We start from the raw sequence: 22,792 nt of genomic DNA, 5'->3' as shown, positions 1-22,792 counted from the left end.
TTCATACGTGACAGCAGAATGCACCTTATCAGTTATTATATGAGGCACTTTCATTTAGTTATATCAAAGCCATGTAGGTGCACTGCCACAACGTTTGACTCCCCAGGAAAAAATATCTTTGTCTTTATCCTAAATCATTTCTCCTTTTCCACACTAATAGGAACCCTGAATTACTTCAAGTGATGTTCATGTAACTCATTTGGTCGTAATTGTGTGCTGCCAGACAGTCAAGGGGACATGACTTCCACTTCAGAGGTGGTACCATTTGATAAAGACGTGAATATAAGTAAAGCATTAACCAACTATTATTTTCATTGTCGATGATCTGATGATTTCCTTAATTCATTGCTTCATTTTTACAAATTCGATCTAAATTCATTACATTTTCTTTTGATCAATTAATCCACTAATGATTTCAAGTCAGTGTAAACTTTAAAAGCTTGGTAGGTATGCCAATCATTGTTCTTTTGTCTTTCCTCTAATTTCCACAGTGTACTTTTGAATCCAAATCCCAGTATGAAGTTTTCAGTTGTTGTAGTTTCTGATAGCTGCCACTAGATGTCACATCTTCCCTTCTTGCACACAAAACAACACAAATAAGTAATTATTGAGGAGTTTGAATTTCTTTGTTGGTGGGAAAGCCAGTGTAAATTGTCCTTATTTACCCTTACACACATCAAACACACTCATCACCCAAGTTTACAAGCATCACACCACAATGTATGGTGCATGCGATTGTCAGATATACTTATGAAATAGGAGCACTCTCTTTATAGCGGACATGCTCTTACTTTAACAACAGGACAAACTAAAATGTGTAGAGAAAAATCGAAATTTATATTTTCACAATTGTATGTACAGTATTATAGAGGAACATTGGCACTAGAACAGTTGTTTAGTCCACATGTTGAAACTTGAGACAGTCGAGTTAGTTTGGGAGCAGACAGCAATGGAGTATACACACAGCATCATATCGTGGACATTAACTGAAGATAAAATAGCAAGTAATGTTTACAACATATAGCTATTATTATAATATTGCAAAACACAGTAGAAGGTTACATGTACAGTGCTGTGGCGGCTCTAAAGGTAAACAGAGATATGCAAAACACTGTTCAAACAAACATTTTCCACTTTGCTGATATGCCGCAAGTAATATGATCCCATCACATTGTTTAGTTTTGTTGTCTTTGAGGGAACGAAACAAAAATGACAATTCCGTCTGATTATCAGGCATTATGAGCTCCTAATGTATTATTATTAAACATAATAAATAAAACGAGCAATATCAGTGTAAAACAATAAACCCAGTGCAGGATGTTTCTAATCGTTGTCATAGATGCAATCTGAAAGGAAAATGTGATATAGATTTAAAATATATTTTCTAATGTTATGAATGGTGATTTAGGTCCATTGTCTGGATATTCGCACATTGTAAATTGATATGACATGATGAAAGATGAGATGTAAAACATACCATCTCCAATGTCATCGTAGATATCTCCATCGCTGTAAACAGAAACAGAGCGATCAGGACAAGCAGCATATTGTTGAGCGTCTATTTCTCGTGTGAATGTTCGTGGTATACTCACTTCATGTCAACGTGGCTGGTCGATACGTAGCCAACTGGAAACACACACACAGGCAGATTTTAGACTTGGAAGGTCTATTTTTATGGTGCAAAAGTGGAAAACACTGGAAACTTGATCACATTTTTTGATTTGTTTTCTTTGCAAACTGACACAATAACAAGCAGCAGAGACTCACGCTTTCCCTCCTCGTTCCGACAGATCAGTTTGTTGTCCACGGCCTTAACGATGACGTCCAGTTTCTCTCCTGCTTTGACTGGAAGCTCTTTGGCACTCCACTTCTTCTTGGTAAGTGTCAGGGAGATGGTCACCTGGTACAGCACCTGGATCTCCCCTTCATACTGACAGAGAATTACATCGTCAATATTGTGACTGCAAAGACATTTAAATGTTGCATTCTTGATGATAGCACGTCAACCATTCATGTATGGCAAGCAAAAGTCAATCTTTAAGTTAACTAGGATCATTATACTTAACATTCAAATGAATTTTGATTAAAAGTATGAATGTGTTTAAATTAGGCAGCATTATAGAGCAGTTCAGCTGTTAACACTAATATAGCTTAATGACGTAATAGAGCGACAGACTTTAAACTTTTTCCTGAAGTCCTTCTCCTCTTTCTCAAACTTTTTCTGCTTCTTTGGGTCCATCTCTTCCGTCTTGCTTTTGCCTTTCAGAAGTGGAAGGCTGGATAACGAAAGCAAATTATTCTTTGGTAACCTAATATTTTTTTTGTCAAACAAAATATGTTCTCTGAGTCTTTTGAAAAGAATACACTTGACAATAATCTAAACGGTTGAGATGGTTATTTTGTTTTAAAATGGATGTAATTGTACCTGCTGATGGGAGGAGGGGGAGGCAGATTGTGAGAGTCAACATCATCGTATATCTCCTCATCTATTTCTTCTCCTAGATGATCTGTTTATGAACGCGTGGAACACCAAGTCAGCTTTTCTTTTACTTTTACACATCTAGACATTAACATACATTCAGAGGGGGAACTTTTTTTCTGACTATATAAATATAAATGTTGGGCAATTTGCATTTTTGCTAGTGAGGCTTAAAAGCTGATATAAAAGGAAGTAATTAATGTATTTAGACAAGTACAAACAATACTTATGAGAGATGAAATGCAAAGTGTAGAAGCAATGTTATTTAAACTCTTACCGACTATGAGAGACTGGTCATAACAGACCATAACAATAAGTAAAATTAACAAAACAATACGGTGGTTTTTAAATAGAGCAACATTGTGTTTTGTAGAGAAGAATAATCCAATGAAGGTCAAATGTATTATCTTTTTTCATTAAATATCAATTAGAAACTTGGTAGTATTATCACAGTATTAATTCTCACCTGAATTCCCCTCTGCAGTAAACTGGCTGGGTGGAGGCACTCTGGCACAAGGAAAAAACAACATTAAAATGTTACATAATGTATATCATTAACTAAAAGTAGGTTAATATTATTCGAAGCAGCCAAAATTAAAAATCCTGTTCATAATTAATCACACAATATTTGAGTTAGTTGGCCTATACTTGAGGGTGCCTTGATTTTCTGATTCTGTCAACATTCGTACATCAATTAGAGGCATGCGAATGTCTTGAGAGGATTAGTAAAATCACAGATAATCAGCTGCACTAATTGTAATCACAGAAATTACATCAAATTAACATTCTTCTGTGTTATTCAGTAAGAGGTGAAGTGGCTGATTTGGTGAGAAAATCAAGGTTGCAACGCAACTTCATCTGAGAGAAACCGGCTAGACCTTGAAAGGGGAATGGCGTGCTGAAAGATTAGGGATTAACAGGTGACAGTAGGTCTGTGATCAGTCTTACTACTGAGTGTATTTTACACTTTAGGGCTGGCAGGACGTCTGCTCCGCTCAAATATCCGCAGGAAGCTACGAGGCTTCGAAGAAGAGGACCTGGAGTCCAGGGGACTGGAGAGCCAACCAAGCATTAAAACACCTTTCTCTGTTCCATCTTTTCTCCTGTGTATCCATCATATTGTACGGAAACACTCAATTTCTTGTAAATATAAAAAATCAGTTCCCACCTGACTTCCAGGTTTACATCAATAATATCATCATATATTTCTCCTTCGTCTCCTGGCAGCGGGGGCAGGACAACTACAGGACAAAAGCGAACGCATTACATCGTTGGTGACATGTTTTGTCTCAGTGAAACAACCTTGACATTGACTGTAACTGGATGTCCTGGAATTTGTGATATTATTGCAAGGTGTTAAGCATACCTCCCTGTCCTTTCATCCCGCTGGAGAGAGAGACGGTTTTCAAGAAATTAGTATGCTTTCATTTCTCACTATAGATTGGCGAACATGTGGTAAGTATGAACAGTAATGCAATGAAACACCAGCAATGTTAGGTGTCACGCGGTGATGTGGAGTGAGAATATATAATTCGGTACCTTTTATCAGCAGAGACCACGTCGATGTCATCGTATACATCGGAGTCGTACGCCTGCTGAGCTTGACTATTCTTCAGAGAGTCAAAGTCAATTTTCACGGCAGTGATCTTTACATAACCAACTGTTGGAAACGGAGAGTAAAATATGTTGAGGAGATTCTTTTCCCCAAATTAAAATGATTTATTGCATGTAGCTCGAAAGTAGACTTTTAATTGATAACTGAGAATTTCCCCAAGAATATAAAAGAAGATAAGGTTAAGAGGTGTAACATAACATTTTATCCTGTATTCTACAGATTGGCCTGGTGAAGAAAATGAGACCAATGAGGGATAAATGTGTGAACGTACTGGATCCATCCAGCGTCCGTCCCAACCACCTTCCCTCTGGGTTGCCCTGGACACGTATGATGTCTAGACAGTCTCCCTGCTTCAGACCAAGGTTGTTCTTGCAGCTTTTGTAATCCCCACATGCCGTCCCTTGGTGGATGGCCTCCAGAGGGCCAACCAACTAACACACACAGCCATGCACAAACAGATAGCAAACACACAGACAACAACACAAATAATAGGTTGTTACATTTATTTATGACATGCTCTTAACAGAATTTGTGTCCCTTTTTTTGCTAAATAAGTTAACCCCCAGCTGGGTCTCGCTACATATTCAGTTCCAGTCTCGTTTACTCACTTTGAATTTCTTTCTGGCATCTTGCTCCTTCTTCTCACGTTCCTTCTGCTCCTTCTTCTCAGCCTCCAGTCGTTTCTTCTCCTCCTTGTCGTCTTTCTCCTTATTCTTCTCTTGTTGTTGTTCAGCCACTTCCCTTTTGAGAGCGAGAGAGCGTTGACAATGCTCGGTAATTATAAATGCGACCGACTGACACATAAACAAGTCCTGGTAGACTACCAAACGTTCTGAAGATTACAAACGTATTAACAAAGGGGACAGACATGTAAATGTCCACATGACTGATTGGCTGAAAGACTTTGGCTACGGATATAAATACACATTATACTAAACGGATTCACAGTCAGGGCAGAATTAGATAAACAGGGAACGATGGAATGAACTCTCTCACCATCGTTCATCAAGATCCTCATACATCTCTTCGCTATCGCCATCATCATCCTCTTCCTCCTAGAGTAACAGCAAATATAAATAAATTACTCTCATACATCATAACATATTCATGTCACACTTCTGCAGACATTTAATGCACATTTTCTATATATTCTTGTTTTCTTGTCTTTTTCACTCGCGTAAATTAACGTCCCGCTGCAGTTATGTGTCACATTCTTCCCGACATATTTAATTTGCTGATTCACAATTACCTCACTGTGGTATGTTTGAGTTCAATCGGTTCATTGGTCTTTGCTTTTTACACTCACTGAAAACTATTCTCTTTTTCAGTTCTCCTCTCGCCTCTTTACTTACTTTATGTTTTTACTACGCTGCTACATATTGCACTACTAGGTATTACTAGGCATCACCCTTCATGTGACCCAAAGTTCAGCCCTGATTCTGAATGTCTTCAGTTCAGCAGCGCACTCAGTCTGCTGGAGTTTAAGATGTCACGTTCAGTCTAGTACAAACAAGCAATAGTCTGCTCACTTGACTTGACTGAACACCTCTGGTGTCTTTATGAGCACACATGCATGTTCTTATCTGAGTATGTGTGTGTGTATGTGTGCATCTGCTTGTGTGACTGTATGCACATCTGTATTTATATACAAGTACATCAGCATGTCTCACCTTTGACCTCTGACTTGGGTGACCTAAAGAGAAACAATGAATCGACATTACAAGAGAATTTCATCCATGTGCAACAGCTACGATCATCATGACCTGCTTCATACTTCAATATTGACTCATACGGACTATTTTTTACTGTGTTTACTATTTTAGTACAATTCCCAGAGAGTTGCTCGGACATTTTATCTCTTGATTCTGAGTTATGTAAAGCAACATTTATGTATTACGTAACAGTAACAGTAATTAAACACTGACAAGATATGCTGACTAATGTAGTTCCTCTTATGTGGGTCTATGGTACAAGGCATTCCTCATCAGTCTTTGTGTTGTGCTGTAAACATAAACGTCTTGCCACATGTGATCAAGACGCATCACGTATAATCAGATAGGGACGTTACTGAACTTGTCGATGATGGTAGTGGTGGAGGAGCGCTGGTAAATTCATCAATGTCATCATAGCACTCATCTTGCTGGATCCTGAAAAACATAGTCAGGATTTACCCTTTGTTCACTGGAGAAGCTTTCCCTAGAAAGCATACAGTATATATCTCTTTATCTTGTGTGTGTATGTGAGGTTTACATGGCTCCAGGGTGCCGTGGGGGCAGACTAGGAACTGCCGTCGGAGAGGGTTGAGTCGGGGTCACATGGTTGGTATGGTTACTGGGGTGAGAGGCCAGAGGAGTTGGGAGGATGGGTTTCTTAAAGGCGCCAGGACCTGTAACAAAAACACATGTTCCCAAAATAGAAAACTTAGTGCAAGTTTATAGATGAATAGATGGATAGATAGATAGCCTTTTTAATCCTCAGATAGTTAATTAGCATATTTGCTAATTTAAGTCTGGAAAGTAACTAGTGGAGTAAAAACTTTAATATGGTGTAGAAGTATAAAGTAGCAAATTAATGGAATAATTTAAGGTGCAAGTACTTTTAAATTGTACTTAACTATAGCACTTGAGTAAATGTAATTAAATCATAAACTTTAGTTCAATTTTACAGGGGGAAAAAACATCAAATTTGTTATTTTTGGTTTTATGTCTTCCAGTATTTGCCCATCATTTCAGCCACTAGCCATCCTTCACCTCTGTCTGGAAATTAATTCAGGTCAGGTGTGTGTTAAAAACAGAGCCTCTCACTCGAAACTATTTCTTTTTGCTGGAACTTACTTCCTCATGTGGTGAAACAAACTCGTCTGTCAGAGCAGAGAGCGAGGGGGAAGGCGAAAGGAGAAACCGGACAGGGAACTTGTGAAAAATAGAGGAACCAAGTGTGTTTCTGCTAAAGCTTTGAACATTTGACAAAATGCTAATTCAGCTGTTATGTTATCATATCTGAAAACGCTAAGAACAATTTACTTTTAAGCTATCACACAGAAGCAAAGTGAACTTAACAACACACACCCCGATAACTTGTGAAACTTTACCTTCAAGAAAGGATTCATTATAAGATTTCGAAACACATTATGCTGAAACCGTTTACAGTGTTTGGTTTTTTTGTTGCTTATGGATTGAGAGCGAAAGGACAAAGACATGAAATACCAAAGGGAAAACAAATGCTGTGAATGCAGCCAGATAAAGTTGAAGTTTTACTGCCTGTGGGTTCACATATGTCCACCTGCTGCAGAATTACTCTGCTAGAACTCTGTTTTGTATGTCTCCGCCTTCCTGGTTATGAGTTAGATAGAAAGGAGATTAATACTGAAAAAGTAATAAAATGTATTCGTTAGACGATATTTTTCTCTTCAAACCATGCCATGATTCTCATCTCATTTGTAAAAGCTATAGTGTGTAATTAGTTACGAAGTTGGTTCAGCTTTATTTATTTAGGTCAGTAAGTGCATAGCCAGATAAATCAGTAACCTACACTGTAACCTTGATTTTACTTAAATGAGGCCATATTTCCGCAATCAATGCAACCCCAACCTTGAAGAGATTTATTTTTAGTTTTGTCAGTTAGAATTTGTTTTCTCTTTATTATCTTTATCATTTTAGTGGAGATAAACTACGTCATATCATATACAATATTGTAATGTCAGCCTTAACATTTTCAGGTTGTATGCTCGATGGCACCTCGTCATGTAGATACTAGTTGTAGATATATTAGTTGTCTCTAACTTCAGTTGATTCCAGTTGTAAATTGTAAGAACTGTTAACTTGAGTTTATCTGTGGCACTAACGGTGATCACACATCTTTGGGATAGAGGGTTTTAAGCTCGTATTGTTTTGGTGGTGCCTCAGGCTACACTTTAAAAAACGACTTTGAAAAATGATTTGCTTTCATTTGTGTAAATACTGAAACATAGTCAGTCACTGGATTTGTGGTTACCTCCTCATTATGAGTAGTCACTATTAAACCAACAAAGCTGTTAATTCAGCCTTACTTACCATTATCGGAGGCCACAGCACCTCTTTTAAAGCTCTCCAGGTTGACTATGGGGGGTCGGTTGGGCTTGGCAGGAGCAGAGCCCAAAGCTAGACTGTTGGGGAGGGGGTTACACTTGGGGCCGGAAGCGCCGTCACTGATGTTGCTGCTAGTCAGAGGAGAAAGGTTTTGAGGTCTTTTGAGGCTAGGTTTTTTACTGGCAAAAGGTATTGATGGGGGGACGGAGTTAGCGGTACTGCACGGCGGTTTGTTGGCTCCGTCTGCTTTCCCGCCGCTCTCTGGTTCCTTGTTGAAGTTATTCTGAGCAGGGGGCTTAAAAGCGTACTTCGGCAGAGGCGAAGGTTTGTTCGCAGCGTTCGCGCCAGCTCCTGCCATCTCTTTATTTTGCTGCTGCAATCTTACAATGCTGCTGCTGCACTTTTGTTGTAAACCTCCGCCACTGTCTTCTTTCAACCAGCTGGGCTTGGAGGTAAGTGCTGGTTTAGGAAAGCCAGGTTTGGAGTCGGACAGAGTGGAGCTCAGAGAGGGCTTGTTGAGCGGGGGCTTCTGTAGAGGGCCTTTAGCTTCAGGAGCCTGTGAAAAGGGTGGCTTCAGGGGCAGCGGCTGTTTATTCACAATAAAAGGTTTGGTGTTGGTGTCATCCTGGATGTTTCCAAACCTGCTAGCCAGGGCTTTAGTTTTGTTTGGTTCATGTGCCTCTAAGTCACTTTTAGATTTCAGAAAATTGGGTTTTGGAGGAATGTTTATCGCGCTGCCCGAGGGGCTCTCCAAGACAGTTTTCGTCATCTGTACGGTTGGGTTGGAGGAGAGGGTGGGCTGCAGGGGTTGTCGGATGCGTCCAGTCGGTAAAGAACAAGTTTCATCAACGCTCACTCCATCCGGTTGGAAGCGAGCCATCATGGCCTTTATGTCAGCTTTCTTTTCCTGGAAAGAATGGAAGAGGACCAGAGAGAGGGTAAAAATACATAACCAGAAATGAATCCAAGATTAAGATGTTCTGTGCATGCCAGAGGATAAGATGACTTCAGCAAACAAAAAACAGAAACTGCTGCACAATGTGAAAGAGGAATGGAAGAAAACCAAATGCACATAGACTGACATGAAAGTTCACACATAGGAAGAGAAAGTTGCAACGTTTTTTAAATAGCTTATTTTCTATTTCTTTATCTGATTTTCAAAAATGTCCCTCCAATCAGTGCAACTCCTGCTCTCGCTCTGGTTACTTCTATAACGTATCTGTTTGTTTGTCTCTTTTAGCAAGGCCACTCATAAACCACAGTGTTTACACTAACCATGTCAAAGTAATACTCTTACCACTTACAACACTGAATGAATCAGGAGCTCCTCTTCATTCACCCAATTAAAAGCTCTTCGCTATGAAATGGAAATTATTGGGATTATTTGGATAATGTAGCCTACGAAGATGAGAACATGTGGGAAACACAATACCTCATATGGAAATAAAATGTATAAATGAAAAGCAATTTAAAAAGAGAACGTTCTCATAAGCAGACAGATAAAACTTAAATGACTCTTGAAAGCAAATTCTAAAATTTTAATTATACATTCTATAAAATAGATACACTGGTCATTGTTTGTACCAGGTATATAAAGAGCTTTATTACTTTTCAGACGACAGTTCATGTTTACTGCCTGGCTTGTCTAAGCACATTCTCCAGTGTATACAAAAGTTACTTTTGTCAAGTATTTACTTTTGAAGGCAAGGCGGAGGGCTACTTAATATGCCTGTTTTGAGGTTGAATTAACTTTTGTGACTAAATGGTTTATTGTGTGTTGCAGGTTGATTGTTTATTTCACTGACTTGACTTGACTTTATTTGATATGGACATCACAGTAGCATTAGAATTCGCACAATAACTAGCACAGTGAGTCTATAGAAAGAAGTCTATGTTGCTCTAGCTCTGGCATCCAAACATCTGCTATCTGAAAGCCTGTCCTACAAGCACCCATGGGTGGGCAAAATGACCATCGTGACCCAGAATAGCAGGTTTGGACAATTTCAGTAATGCAGCCGCTTTACAAAGTGCCACAATGAACTGACCAAGTAGCAGCCACACCTTTTGTAATAAAGCACCATACAAGGAAGTGGAGATAAGAACATGCTATTCCTACAGCGGGGCAGTGAAATTAAAGGGAAAACTGTGCAACGGAAAGAATAAATGCACCGCGTGAAGCTACATGGGAAGTCAAACCACAGTGAACATCAGATCTCAAAAAATATATTTTTAAATATAATACATTGAAACTGACACCAAACTATGTTGGCAGTAAAAAAAAAAAAAAGGAAATAAAAGGAGAAGAAGCTAACATGTGTTAATGTAACTTCAATGATCTCAGTTCAAAGTTAAAAAGGGATGATGTACAATGAATAGTTTTAGAAGTTTCCATTCCGCTGTGTATAATTGTCACCGTTTGATGGTTGTACATGCACAGCCTCTCTTTGTGTAGAAGGCCACTGCCAACGTTGACTTGTACCCACCACTTTTCCAGCCAACTGAGTTTCTGTATTTGGTGCTCAAAAGAAAGGCTTCCGGTGGAGTGACACTTTAAAGCTGTCAGAAACAACTTCTCGAGGTGTCATAATTTGAAGGGTGGTACAACTAAGCGTGGCATATGAAATCCGGGGAAAGTTCCCTCCGTTTCTCAACCACGGTAAACTCAAAATTTCCCAATATGTTATGTACCAGACAGTTGCAATTACCACTTCTCTAAATGTTTGTCCAGTTTTGTAAAAAGGTTTAAAGATTTACACACAACAGAACCACAAACTGCAGCCAAAATGACCATCAGATAAATATTCTAGTGTAGCAAAGGTAGGATGTATTGCATGGCTGTTGTATTAGACTGCATTAGTTTCAGATGTGACTGAAAAGCTGGCGACTGACTGTACATTCTGGGTAAGCATAGGTTCAGATTGATTAACCGTGTTTTAAATCCATTGTTTTAGTGCGGGGTCACTCTTATTGTCTGTAATCTCATGGGGAGAAGTGACAACCAAAGCATGTTGGCCACAAAGACGACAGCCACTGGATGGTTAAGTGGTTAGCTAGTTTCCCCGTTATTGCAAATATAAATTAAAATGCCGTTTTCTGTACAGTTATTAGTATATTTCAAGTCAAATGATCTGCTGAGAAAAGGAGGAGAGAAAGAAGTCTTCTGGTCAAAACAAAGAGGAACCTTGATTTCTATTTCCTGTGTGATAAAAGGTGAAGGCCAAAGTTGTCTTGCTCAATCTAGTTGACACAAAGCCACACACAATAAACTACCCTAATGGTGACTCCTGTTTGTACACATATTTACATATGAAGAAATTAAGCAAAAACATACATTCTAATTTAAATAATCAATTGGGTCATAAACACTAAATTGCTACAGTGACTTTGTTGTCAAAATTCTGTTCAATGCAAGCCAACTATTTAAAGATAACAGATCCTCTCTAATCATGCATGCAGAAACTGGCTCAAACAAATGGCATTGTCAAATGTATACAACAATGACTGGCTTCTATAAGATCTATTCTTAATAGGATTTAGACATTAAAGCATTGCAGATTAATTCTAATATCTAGAAAGTGATTAATCTAAATAGTTTTGCAGTTCGTGGACAGTTATGTTGCACTCACCATGCTGAGGACAGCAATCCAAGGCGACGCTGCTTCGCCTGAACGGTCGATGTGAAAAGTGGCGCCCGAGAGTGTTTGTTCAGTGTATCTGTGTGAGTTTCTGTTCGAAGAGAGAGAGAGAGAGAGGTACTGAGATAATGCACATGTCAAAGAGTGTGACCAAGCATTAAATGTGTGACTCTGTGTTTGTATGTGAGGGTGGGGGGTGGACACTCCAGTCCTGTTGGCTACATTAGCAGAGTACTTCCCCTCTCAGTGGTATGTGTGTTTTGTGAGCCTCACAGCCTGTTATCTGTGTGTTTTGATCTCATGGATTTGCCTATCCCTGGCAAACTCCCTGCAGTTTCCCTCTGTGCTCAACACCTGATGCCCACTCACACGGCGGCGGGGCAACAGTAAAAAAACACTGTGAGACGTGTTCCTTTGCAACCGTATTAAACACAATAATTTGACCACATGTCTGCACAACAACAAGACCAACAGTCCACATCCGTGTTTGTGGCTCTGAGAGGCTGCACGTGGGCTACTAACTTTGATCACCCTGAATAAAGAGAAAAGCAGACAAGAGGACAGATGCCATCAGATGCTTTGTGTGAGAACGTTGACTCGCTCAACCTCAGTGGACCTCCTACATGTCATGGTTGTCCAAGTGTTATCTTTACATGATTATTTCATGGGACATGTGTTGGCGAACCAGAGCAAGCTGTCAAGGCTTAGTAAACTATGCTTCCTCATGATGGTCACAGGTATTTATTTGTTGTACTTTCAGAGCTTATTGTGCAGGCTGTAAAGTGTTTGAAAGCGAACTTCTCTGGTCATTTGATTATTTTATCAATTCAAAACTTTACGTTATCTTTCACAAGTAAATTAAACAACCAAATCCAAAAACAATAATCGGAACAGAAATAATGTTCAAATTTGGTTTTAAGAAGTCAAATGTAAGTCAGTAAATGTAGCGGCCTCAGACCTTTAGGTGTACAGCAAAGGTCAAGTGACCTTCATCTTTAGGCTCCACATAAATCTACAGTACTGAGGCTCAATGCAGGTTGTCGCGTGCATACTTTCACCAGGATCTTTCCCATCATCCATAACGTGACTCTACTCCGCCTGACTGACATGCATTTGGACTGTGGGAGGTACATCACACCAATATGCAAACTTGATAATTTCTATTTTTAGCGCTTTTAAGCTGCCACATTGTCAGTCTGTCGCTTCAACTGAAGAAATGAGTAGCATCAATGCTTATTATCTTGTTATGTTGATGTGTTTGGATGTTGCTTGAATAGTATTTTCAAACCTACAATGCTACGAGGAAGCTGCACCTGCAGAAACTCACATCCACATTTAGGCGTGTGTGTCGTTTGCTGTTGATTTTCACACAAATACATTTCCCCCAAATTGAGTCTGCAGATGTTCTCCTCTTGATGATTTCACTAAGCATTGCTTTAGGATATGTACAGTACTGTGTAACACCATGTTAGTTCTGTGTGTGTGTGTGTGTGTGTGTCTCCCCAGTGTCTCCTGATTGTTCACTCCCTTCACCTGTGGTTTCCCCTCACAGACATATTCCCCTGCTTTCACTCGTCTCTTGCCAGTGTCTCTTTGTAAACCATTGTGTATGCATCACCTCCGAGCTATAGTTCTCAGCATCAGTTTTTCCTTTGATTTGTGACTTTGTAAAGGGCTTTTTCATTTACCTCAAACTTGACTCCTGTGTATTTCCTCCTGAGTCTTTGCCTTGCGACCCCGTTCCGTGACATGCTGCTATGTCACATTCATTATTTTCATTATGGGCCTTGGTTGGTCTATATGACAGTGATCGCTCTATCCTTGATATACAATGGTGTGTTTGTTTGTGTGGTATTTGATGACCTTGGACATTCTAATGGTATAAACATTTAGAAAACACTCCCCAAAACGTTTTGGGGTTCACTTGTGGTATGTTTTTTCTTCTTTTTTTAAACAACTGAAAGCTCTTCAACAAAGGGTGAATTTAGCTTTTTTTAAAGAACGGTTATAAACGAATGTCCTGAAGCATGCAACGAGTCCAGCATCAATAACTCTTTTTTTGTTTTTAAACAGATGTTGAAGAAAAGAACATCTGTTTTGTTTGAATACAAATAACATTTTAGCAACACAACATTTCAACAGGGAGATATTCCATTCTTATAGTTTACACAGTGAATGTGTTTGAAAAAGAGTCAACAGAAATGTTGCCAATGAGCACAATCTGCTCAGCTTTAGATGGACTTTGTTGTTATGATCAGAACATGATAATAGAACACTGTCTTTTCATTAGAAAAAAACAATATATTTGATGGTTTAGTTAAACCATCAAATATGTATCTTATTATTGTGAGTCTTTGAAGATGTGAGTCCTGAAGATGAGTTTTTTTTATGTTGGATGATGTTTTTTGATGTGTCGTCTCGCTCCACTGCAACTCTTTTTCCTTCTCTTGCATCATTCCTCTGACCGGTGATACAAATACGCGTCGTCCGCCCCATCTTCATCATAGCCAGGATAATGGCCCCCCTCATGGCCTCCTGTCCCTCTGTCCTCAGGGCAGTGGATCCCCAGTCTTTTCTGCAGCTTCTCCTCCTGGAGGCGCAGCTCCATGGAGTCCACCAGGTCGTAGATGCTATCCATGGACCACATGGGTGACGGGAACCACGCCTTGACATCGCTATCCTTCCCCACAACCAGCATGCTGTAGTATTCCTTACTGATCTTCAGCTGTTCTCTCAGATTGTTGACCATGTCACGGGATAACGGCTCCACTTCACTCTGACTGTGACCTGGTGAAATGTAATTTGTGCACTTTATTAAACGCAGTAAAAAGGGATTAAAAAAGTTGCTTTCTGTCACTGTTTGGTGTGCATGGACTGTTCGACATTACTGTGACTCACCATTTAGGGGAAATAGCTCAACAGTTCCTGATGCCTTGTCTCCAGTTCCAGTCAGCTTCAACATGGCAAAGTGGCGAATACCTGAAGAAAAGACAACAAAAATAGTTATGGATAATGTGGAAGTGGAAGAAGTACTCCGACTATTTACTTATGTAAAAGCAGCCATACCACAAGTAAAGGTCCTTCATTATATTTGTACTTATAAGTTCAACTAAAAAAATACTAATGATTGATACATTAATTTGATTTTAATATTTTAATGTTACAGATGAAAGGTTGAGATAATTCTTTTTTATCAATGTGATAAATGTTTGCTAATTATGTAACTAAATCTGTAAAATACACATAGTTAAGTAAAATGTGTAATATTTCCCTGTGAAATGTAGAGAGTTTAAGTATAAGGTAACCTCCAATGGAATTATTCAAAATTATACATAAGCACAGTAATTGGGTAAATTACTTTATTGCTTTCCCTCTTCTGCAAGTAACTGTGTCAAGTAGCATAATACAGTAGTTCAGTATAAATAAGAATATACTTTAAAATAAAAATTATGCCATACACTTTAATCACGTGTATGACCAGTTTGTATAGTTATTATGTAATTCTACCGAATAAGGCAAACAAAGTGTGAGGGTGAAACCTGACTCAGTTGTAAGATTTCCATATTTGTGCCAAAAACTTCAGAACAGACGGACAGTGCATTGTTCAGCAGATGTAAAGAGCTACTGACCCAGGTGACACTCCTGCCCACTGAGAGCAGAGAGCTGCTGCTGGAAGGAGTAGTCGTCTTCAGAGGGAGCAGAGATGAGCAGCAGTCTCCTTTTCGACATGAACCTAAACACCAACACATGCAGCCACGTAAGTTTACATTTTGTGCTATAAGTCATGTATGTGGCATCAGGGCATGTTGAATAAGAATAAGAAGAGTTTATATCTGATTGCTGAGGAGGCTGGGTGTCCCTATGTAGTGTTAGTGAACAATTAGCACTGAGTTACAGCACAGTACCTGAGCAGTGAATTCTCAGCTGCAGGCTTTTGCTTGCCATTCGAGCAGGACGGAGGACTCCTCCTTTCTTTTTCTTTTTCTGAATGCCTTGAGGGAAAGTTGTCAATGTACTCGAACAGAGCATGGCCTGACGGAGGAGCCTCAAAGACTTTCTAGGGGAATAATAAATGCTAATCAGACAGAGCAAACACAGAGAGACAAGTTACGTGTATTTGTATTACATATATTTACATCAGCGGTTCGTGGGACATCAATGACACAGCTGGATTATCAAGTGGCTTTTTTGTAAATCTCTTACTAAATAATGCTGGATTTTTAATATATTTTCACAAACAACTGTAAAAAGGACTTTGTCCCACAAGTTTGAAGGAATTGTTGACTCTTTTGTTCTTTCTTGGCAGACGAGGTGAATATTGTTCTCATCACTCTGAGCCGCTGTGAACTCAACTGCACTTCCAGACGTAATCGTGAGTGAGAGTGGTGCTGAAAACGAGCGTGCATAATGACCAAAACCACTTTAAAATATCATAGAACAGCGTGCAGAGGAGACATCTTACATTGGGTTTCAGGTCGTAGTCTGTGACGGTCATGGAAAAGAGGTCAGAGGACGACAGGCCGAGCTCCGCTCTCAACAGAGAGATCAGGCCTGAATCTGAGAAATGTTCTGATTGGCCACTGAGTGGAGGCTCCGACTCTGAAACACAAACAATGTATGAATGAATAGGTCTTCATAATGAAGTAAAGGAAGCAGACAAAGTAAGAGGGATATCTTAAGTTGTTGTTTAATGCAACCACAACAACATTACTAATGACTCAAAACTACCATAAAGATGAATCACCACCTCGGGACAATGTCTGAAACATATAACCTGGATTCCAAACAAACATCGTTCCCATCAGCGTTCAAATGTAAGCCTGTTAACACACTGAACTACTAAACATGTGTTATCAGTGAGCTCAAGGCAACACTGTGGTGTTAGTGCTACAACCTCGGAGCACAGGCTCTTGTTATCTGTTGGAAGTCAGAAATACCCACAGCATTTAAACACACCACACAATTAACCTATTTTGTCTTTGATCACAACTTTATGTTTGGAATATTCAAACATTAGTTATATGTTAAAACAAATATATCATATCTGCCTACGAACCTAATCCAATATTATTTAATGCAAAATGTCAAACAGACAATATCATACACATACACAAAAGTGTACAAGCCGTCCTCACCGAGCTGGTGGTGTTGCAGCGTGAGTGTGGCGTCACTTCCCTTTCCCACAATGGTCGCCACAGTGATCTTTCTCATTGCGAGGTCACAAGGTTGCTTCTCGCTGTCATCTTTCTGCTGCATGTACAATGTTGCATCTCGGCTGGGCGTTGAGATCAACTAGCACCAGTGCAACACACAAACAGATACATCATTCCAAATGGATGATATGAGGTCCTGACCAGGTGCAGATATGTCTTAAGACGTCAAATGTTTTGCATGCATTTATAATGTGGATGTATATCGGGATTAGAGATAAAAGACTGAGACAAAGGAAAAGACCATAATTCAAAAAGAGACAGTTCTCACCATTAACCTTCTTGTCCCCTTTAAATTGTTCAAAAACTCCTTCAGGGCTGATTTATCCTTCTCACTGACCTCTCTGTTGGACTTTTTCCCTCTTGCTTTCCCTTTCTTCCCTTTTTTCCCTTTACCCTTTTTGTTAGATCTCTGTGTTTCCTGTGTGTCCTCCTTTGCATTCTGCTCTTTGTTATCTTCACTTGAATCCCCTATATTTCTTCTCTTCCCTTCTTCCACAGCGGAGTCAGGCCTGCAGTAGAATAGGAAAAAAAAGGACTTTGATCTTAATCCAGCACTAAAAAAGCACTTCTGTCTGGTGTTCATGGATGAGGAGGCATGACCTACCAGATGGGAACACAACATCTAAGAAGGACTTTAACATCCACACTCTTTTAGTATGTTTGAAAAATGGATAGAAAATATAAACATCATACCGGTCTTTCTTCACTTTATCGTTACTCTTTGACACAGAGAGAGGGCTTTGCACTCTTTGCTGTCCGTTAGAAGACGTCCGACCCCCACTGCTCGAGACCTTTGCCCTCCTGAACCCCGCGGCAGACACGTTACGGATAACAAACCTTGACCGTCCATTCAGTATATCCTGGATTTTACTCTTCAGAGCAGCTTTTTTGTCCGGGTGAGGTTTTCTTTGTATTGTCAACAGAGATGTCACATTACCTCGCCTCTGAGGGCTCAGTATCATCTTCTTCCTTTTCATTACAACCTTCTTTTTTGTGGTTTTACACCTAAATAAAATACAATAATGTGTTTGAGAGGATTTGTGTAGACTTTTCTTTCATAATCAATTGAAATGACATAGAAAAACCAAACACTCCGATTGCACTGCACATTCAATTGGATAGACCACATTAATATCTTACACATCAACAACTCCTACAAACTGAAGATGAATCTTTAGATTGTGAAATGTTGGTCATTTCCCCTACGACAGCATTACTTCAATGGAACGTGCACTGACTGAACTCCATTCTCTGTCAGTACAGTGAATGACACAGTGGTATAATCGCACCTCAAGTTGGATCCTTTTCTGGTCATCTTCTCCAGCTTTCTCTTGGGGAACTGATCAATGAGCTCCAAAACCGCTTCAACGCGGACCGGATAAGGGAAGCGCTCACTGACCCGAAGGTTCTTCTTCAGAACCAGCATGGTGAACCCTTGCTCCTGAAACAATTGTTGCAGTATAAAAACTCAATTGCAGGTACTCACGAAGGAGGAATAGACAATTCCAGAAAAGGAAAATAATAATAACAAATTTCTATTCAAATAGGCTGTAACTTGTTTATGTCTAGTTAGGAGACAAACTGGTTACCTGGCTGGTAAGCTCCAGGTAGTGCAGCAGTTTGCTAACGGTGTCAGGGTCCAGGCTCTCCACTGTGGCGTCTCCTTGGAAAGTAGTTTTCTGGATTCGACCTTCCATCATGGCATTCTGGATGATGGTGATGATGAATGTGTCTCTTGCTGCTAGAAGGCAGTTCAGCCCTTTCTGAAAGAGACGGGGAGAGACAAAGGAGTGACAGAAGAGACAGAAAGGATGCTGTTTTAAGTGAAATTACTTCGTAATATTTTCCCAAATGAAATGAAACAAATGAAAAAAATCTCCAAAAGGTATAAATAAGACAGGACAGTACCTGCTCCATGTCTTCCAGCTGTTTCGCCATCATAAGAAGGTAGTGGTCATTGTGTGATGGGGCTGTAATCACCCACAGACGCTTTTTACCTGGAGGAGACAAGGTGTGCTGCACTGTAAGTAGGTAAACAGACAAGTAGAAAAATCAGCTGATCAGTTCATTTGTCTTGCCTGCAAAGTCCGCCAGGAAATCCAGCTCCGGAGCCAGGCTCGATGAGGACTCTTTCGCCCCTCTGTTGTCTGCATGATCTTCGTCCAACCCCAGCCCCTGCTCTATGCCCACAGGGAGGTCTGAATAGTCTCCCCAGTCCTTCACATTAGGGTCCTGCTGATCCTTGGGCTTGCTGGGACTGATGCCTGGCCAGGCGGTGAGCAAACCCGGGTAGCTCCAGACAACAGCAAACAACAGCAGAGGCGAGTGTGACTTATAGAAATTAAACATCCTTGCTGACACGGTTGAGTGGCTGGTTTGTTGATCCGCTGGAAGTGGTTAACAGCTCACAAATCCTCCTCTGATTATAAAATACATTTGTGCTGGATCGTAGGCACCAGTGATGCATCTGAAAAAGAATCGATTGATTTGTCAGCTGTTGTAAATGGATTTAAGAGTTTAAAAGCTCCACAACGTCAATCACAAATCGGAGAAATCCCCAAATAAAAAAAACCAATCTGACATGAATCTCAAAGGTAAAAGAACAGCAAAGACTGCAGAGATGTTAGCCTCTCTCACCAGCAGAGAGGAACTGACTGGGGAGACTTCCCCTGCTTGCACACATGCACTCCTGGTTCACATTATACCCCGGATCGTTAACGGGAAACTCATGGAATTTTCTGGGACTTCAAAGCATTTTCTTTCTGTCTCAGTCTGTCGTTCTCTCTCTCCAAACATTCTCTGTGTGTACGTGAGTGGTGCTGCGTTGTCCCACAGCTTCCTGGTGTCCGTTCTTAATAGAAAAACCATCAGTCACATGCAAAACAGACATATTGTTTCATAAGATTATTCAGAATGAGGGCGACTGCTCGAGTGGTGCTGCTGGGAGTCTGATCCTGACCTCTGACCTCTGAGCCTCCTCTAGAGGCAAGGGAATAGACAATATCCATGCAACGATCAAATTACTTGCATTATTTCACCTGATGACTATTTGTATTTGACACTTTTCTATTTCAATATCTGTCAGTATCCGTCAGAGACCTGTACTCACTATTGCAGGCTGCCTCACCCATGTAGGAGGGAGTGAAAAGAAATACATTTGGTGTTGACAGACTGAGGGAGTCAAAGTGAGAGATTAGAGTTTGAGCAGTTTGCCATTTGTTCAATAGGAATTAAAGCTTTTAAATGAAGACAAATGGCTGTGACCATAAATAATCCAGACAGGCTAATACCAGTTCAAAGTCGTGAACCTGCAGATAAATGTGCTCATAGGCGAGTTAACCCTGAAGACTCTACCATAAAAAAGGCATTTATTCCTCCCATAACTGCCCCATAAATGCTTCACCAATTAAACTCTTAACCACATTAACTTAAAGCATTAAACAGTTATCAAGCTCCTCTTTTATGGAACCAGCTTCCACTTTCAGTCCGGGGGTCAGACACAGTCACCTCATTTAAGAACAGACTTAAGACTTTCCTCTTTAACAGCGCTTATAGTTAGGGCTGAATCAGGTTTGCCCTGGTCCAGCCCCTAGATATGTTGTTATAGGCCTAGGCTGCTGGGGGATGTTTTAGGATACACTAAGCTCCTATCTCCTCTTCTCTCTCTCCTTATGGATGAATTTACATCTCTCCATTGCACATCACTAACTCTACTTCCTCCCCGGAGTCTTTGTGACTTCACGTCTCATAGGGTCCATTGGACCTGGCTGTGTCTGAAGCTGGTCCTGGTCATTATTCATACATTTATGTCCTATTCATTGAATGTGTTGTAACTCTGTAATGCTGTTCATTCTGTACACATGACATCTATTGCGTCTGTCCATCCGGGGAGAGAGATCCTCCTCTGTTGCTCTCCTGAAGGTTTCTTCCCTTTTTCCTTGTGAAAGGGTTTTTTCTATTTTTTTGGGAGTTTTTTCTGATCCGACTTTGCGATTGTGAGATGTTCTTCCATCTGCTCCTTGACCTCAAAAATACACATGATGATTACATTCTTATTGTTTTGTGACTCGGGGAGAACAAGAAAAGAAGAGAGAATATAGGAAACAAAAAACGTACAAAACGTTCAAGCAAAGCCAATGCAATTAGAAGAGCCATCTTTAGAGTGAAAAGCTGAAATGAGAACCGGGTGTGGCAACAATGCATTCCACTCTCTGAGCCTGATAAAAAGAACCAGATGATCAGTATGTGTGTGAGAGAGAGTATCTATATATATCTATATATACTATACAGTCCCATACTACATAGGTTCTGTCTCAAAGACACTTTTTCATTAGCAAATATATACAGTTAAAAGAAAGCCAACTACCTTCCACGTGTCTCTACGAACAGAAACACTGATTCAATTTGTCCCTCACAAGCACAAAATGTCTGGCTCATGGGCACTGGATGAGCGAGGCAACGTGCATGACCTGACAGCAAACACATGGTAGTGTAATGGTCCACGTCAATGACATTATATCCTACTTCATGATGTATCGTGGAAGTTATCAAGTATCTAGATACATTCTGCCCAAAACCTAAATGGAAATTCTACTTTATTTATGATTACTGTATTCAGTTTATCGGACCAGATTATCAGTTTCTCAGTTCCAGGAACAATAACAAATAAAAAATAAATAAAAAATGGGTGAAAATGAATTCATGACACAATGTAAAAATAACAACAACTAAAAACGCTCACTGCTGTGAGTCTTGCGCCACATGTTGTGTGTCATTGGTAGTAGTGTGAGTGGAACTGATTAGTCCATGAAGAGAGTTGGAGGGGCCAACCAAAGTTCAACTTTTTAAGGTTGAAATCCTGGACTATCGGCAGTTCATAAGATTGTTTTGATCCTGTATGGATAATTTGATACAAAATATCATATTGTCCACTTTGAAAACACATGTGAAACATATGTGAAAGTATCAGTTCCTATTAGTCCACATATGTTTATCATGACGTGATGCTTGAGATTATACATACTGCACTGAATCTATTGATTCAAAGCCACCTTTCCAGTGACCACACACCACCATCCAAATGACTTGAACACACTGGATCTTATACAGCGGTATATGATTATCTGCAACAATCAAAGTCTCAAAATGGTGTTCAAAAGTGGAATCAGGGAGGGGATGCTGTGCAAAGTAAAGATCTATACATTGTTTAATATAGTACATTTGACATAAAAGACAAGAATCACATCATGACACATTTGTATTCTGCCTCTCTCACAGTGCAAACTGGTATAGGACAATATATGGTATAGATCAGTGGTTCTCACATGGGGGTACGTGTACCCCTGGGGGTATGTGAGATTTTTAAAATATATATATTTAAAATGAGCATCCATTAAAAAACTGCTCAGGGGATACTCGGCTGAAAAAAGGTTGAGGACCACTGGTCTAGATAACAATGAGATGGATGTTGCATCGGCCCATGCCTCCGTAACAGGATTATTCAGCCCTGTATGACATTTTTTCTTCGGATTTATATGTACGTCCATGCAGTAGTCCATTTCATTACTGTTTTGTGTAGAAGAAAAATAAATCATAAAAAAAAGATTTAAAAAAAGACAATCCCCACAATGCGATGCATATATAACATGGTAAAAGAGCGCCCCTTAGTGGAAGTATACCGAGTTGCACCTTCAGTGTGGCCGTGATTTTGGGACGCCATTTCGGGATAAAGAATACACGTATATGTGATGCTCATTAATAAATTTATTCATCATTGCCCATGC

At 39.9% G+C, this 22,792-nt stretch overlaps 2 protein-coding genes across 6 annotated transcripts; both read right to left on the bottom strand.

The window, feature by feature from the left end:
* Positions 1 to 816: 816 nt before the first annotated feature.
* Positions 817 to 12,045, bottom strand: fybb (FYN binding protein b). Of its 3 annotated transcripts, XM_034546473.1 has the most exons (19): positions 11,788 to 12,043; positions 8,147 to 9,068; positions 6,345 to 6,480; positions 6,168 to 6,241; positions 5,765 to 5,787; positions 5,091 to 5,149; positions 4,703 to 4,835; positions 4,366 to 4,525; positions 4,019 to 4,139; positions 3,846 to 3,865; positions 3,648 to 3,720; positions 3,445 to 3,531; positions 2,946 to 2,986; positions 2,426 to 2,507; positions 2,177 to 2,276; positions 1,768 to 1,930; positions 1,593 to 1,626; positions 1,478 to 1,509; positions 817 to 1,346 (listed from the first exon to the last, which is right to left on the bottom strand). In XM_034546473.1, exons 1-19 carry the CDS (start codon positions 11,788 to 11,790, stop codon positions 1,324 to 1,326), a joined length of 2,286 nt encoding a protein of 761 aa, XP_034402364.1. In that variant the 5' UTR covers positions 11,791 to 12,043; the 3' UTR covers positions 817 to 1,323. The 3 variants fall into 3 exon arrangements, with proteins under 3 accessions (XP_034402364.1, XP_034402365.1, XP_034402366.1); XM_034546474.1 differs by lacking the exon at positions 3,445 to 3,531 and having other exon boundaries at positions 11,788 to 12,042; XM_034546475.1 differs by lacking the exons at positions 817 to 1,346; positions 1,478 to 1,509; positions 1,593 to 1,626; positions 2,177 to 2,276; positions 2,426 to 2,507 and having other exon boundaries at positions 1,831 to 1,930; positions 11,788 to 12,045.
* Positions 12,046 to 13,824: 1,779 nt separating this feature from the next.
* On the bottom strand, positions 13,825 to 19,688 carry ccdc80l2 (coiled-coil domain containing 80 like 2). Of its 3 annotated transcripts, none has more exons than XM_034546476.1 (13): positions 19,647 to 19,688; positions 19,088 to 19,476; positions 18,918 to 19,006; positions 18,599 to 18,772; positions 18,299 to 18,450; positions 17,703 to 18,014; positions 17,278 to 17,518; positions 16,932 to 17,088; positions 16,259 to 16,395; positions 15,702 to 15,853; positions 15,426 to 15,529; positions 14,695 to 14,775; positions 13,825 to 14,583 (listed from the first exon to the last, which is right to left on the bottom strand). In XM_034546476.1, exons 2-13 carry the CDS (start codon positions 19,356 to 19,358, stop codon positions 14,249 to 14,251), a joined length of 2,205 nt encoding a protein of 734 aa, XP_034402367.1. In that variant the 5' UTR covers positions 19,359 to 19,476; positions 19,647 to 19,688; the 3' UTR covers positions 13,825 to 14,248. The 3 variants fall into 3 exon arrangements, 2 of the variants coding, with proteins under 2 accessions (XP_034402367.1, XP_034402368.1); XM_034546477.1 differs by lacking the exon at positions 19,647 to 19,688 and adding an exon at positions 19,591 to 19,640; XR_004610594.1 differs by having other exon boundaries at positions 14,468 to 14,583; positions 15,702 to 15,849; positions 19,088 to 19,648.
* Between the last annotated feature and the right edge of the window lie 3,104 nt (positions 19,689 to 22,792).

This window comes from Cyclopterus lumpus, chromosome 12 (genome assembly GCF_009769545.1).
Source record: "Cyclopterus lumpus isolate fCycLum1 chromosome 12, fCycLum1.pri, whole genome shotgun sequence".
NCBI classification, from domain to species: Eukaryota; Metazoa; Chordata; class Actinopteri; order Perciformes; family Cyclopteridae; genus Cyclopterus; species Cyclopterus lumpus.
The sequence above is the reverse complement of the archived record's forward strand: the minus strand, read 5'-3'. Positions and strand labels throughout refer to the sequence as shown.

Excerpts from the sequence above, each read along its gene's own strand:
- fybb (XM_034546473.1), bottom strand. Across the intron at positions 2,508-2,945 it reads TACTGCAGAGGGGAATTCAG|ATCATCTAGGAGAAGAAATA; the intron begins GTGAGAATTAAT and ends GTTCATAAACAG. Across the intron at positions 1,510-1,592 it reads ACCAGCCACGTTGACATGAA|CGATGGAGATATCTACGATG; the intron begins GTGAGTATACCA and ends TTCTGTTTACAG.
- ccdc80l2 (XM_034546476.1), bottom strand. The coding sequence starts at position 19,358 with ATGTTTAATTTCTATAAGTCACACTCGCCTCTGCTGTTGTTTGCTGTT. Across the intron at positions 17,519-17,702 it reads GATAAAGTGAAGAAAGACCG|GCCTGACTCCGCTGTGGAAG; the intron begins GTATGATGTTTA and ends ATTCTACTGCAG. Across the intron at positions 15,854-16,258 it reads ACTACGACCTGAAACCCAAT|AAAGTCTTTGAGGCTCCTCC; the intron begins GTAAGATGTCTC and ends TTATTCCCCTAG.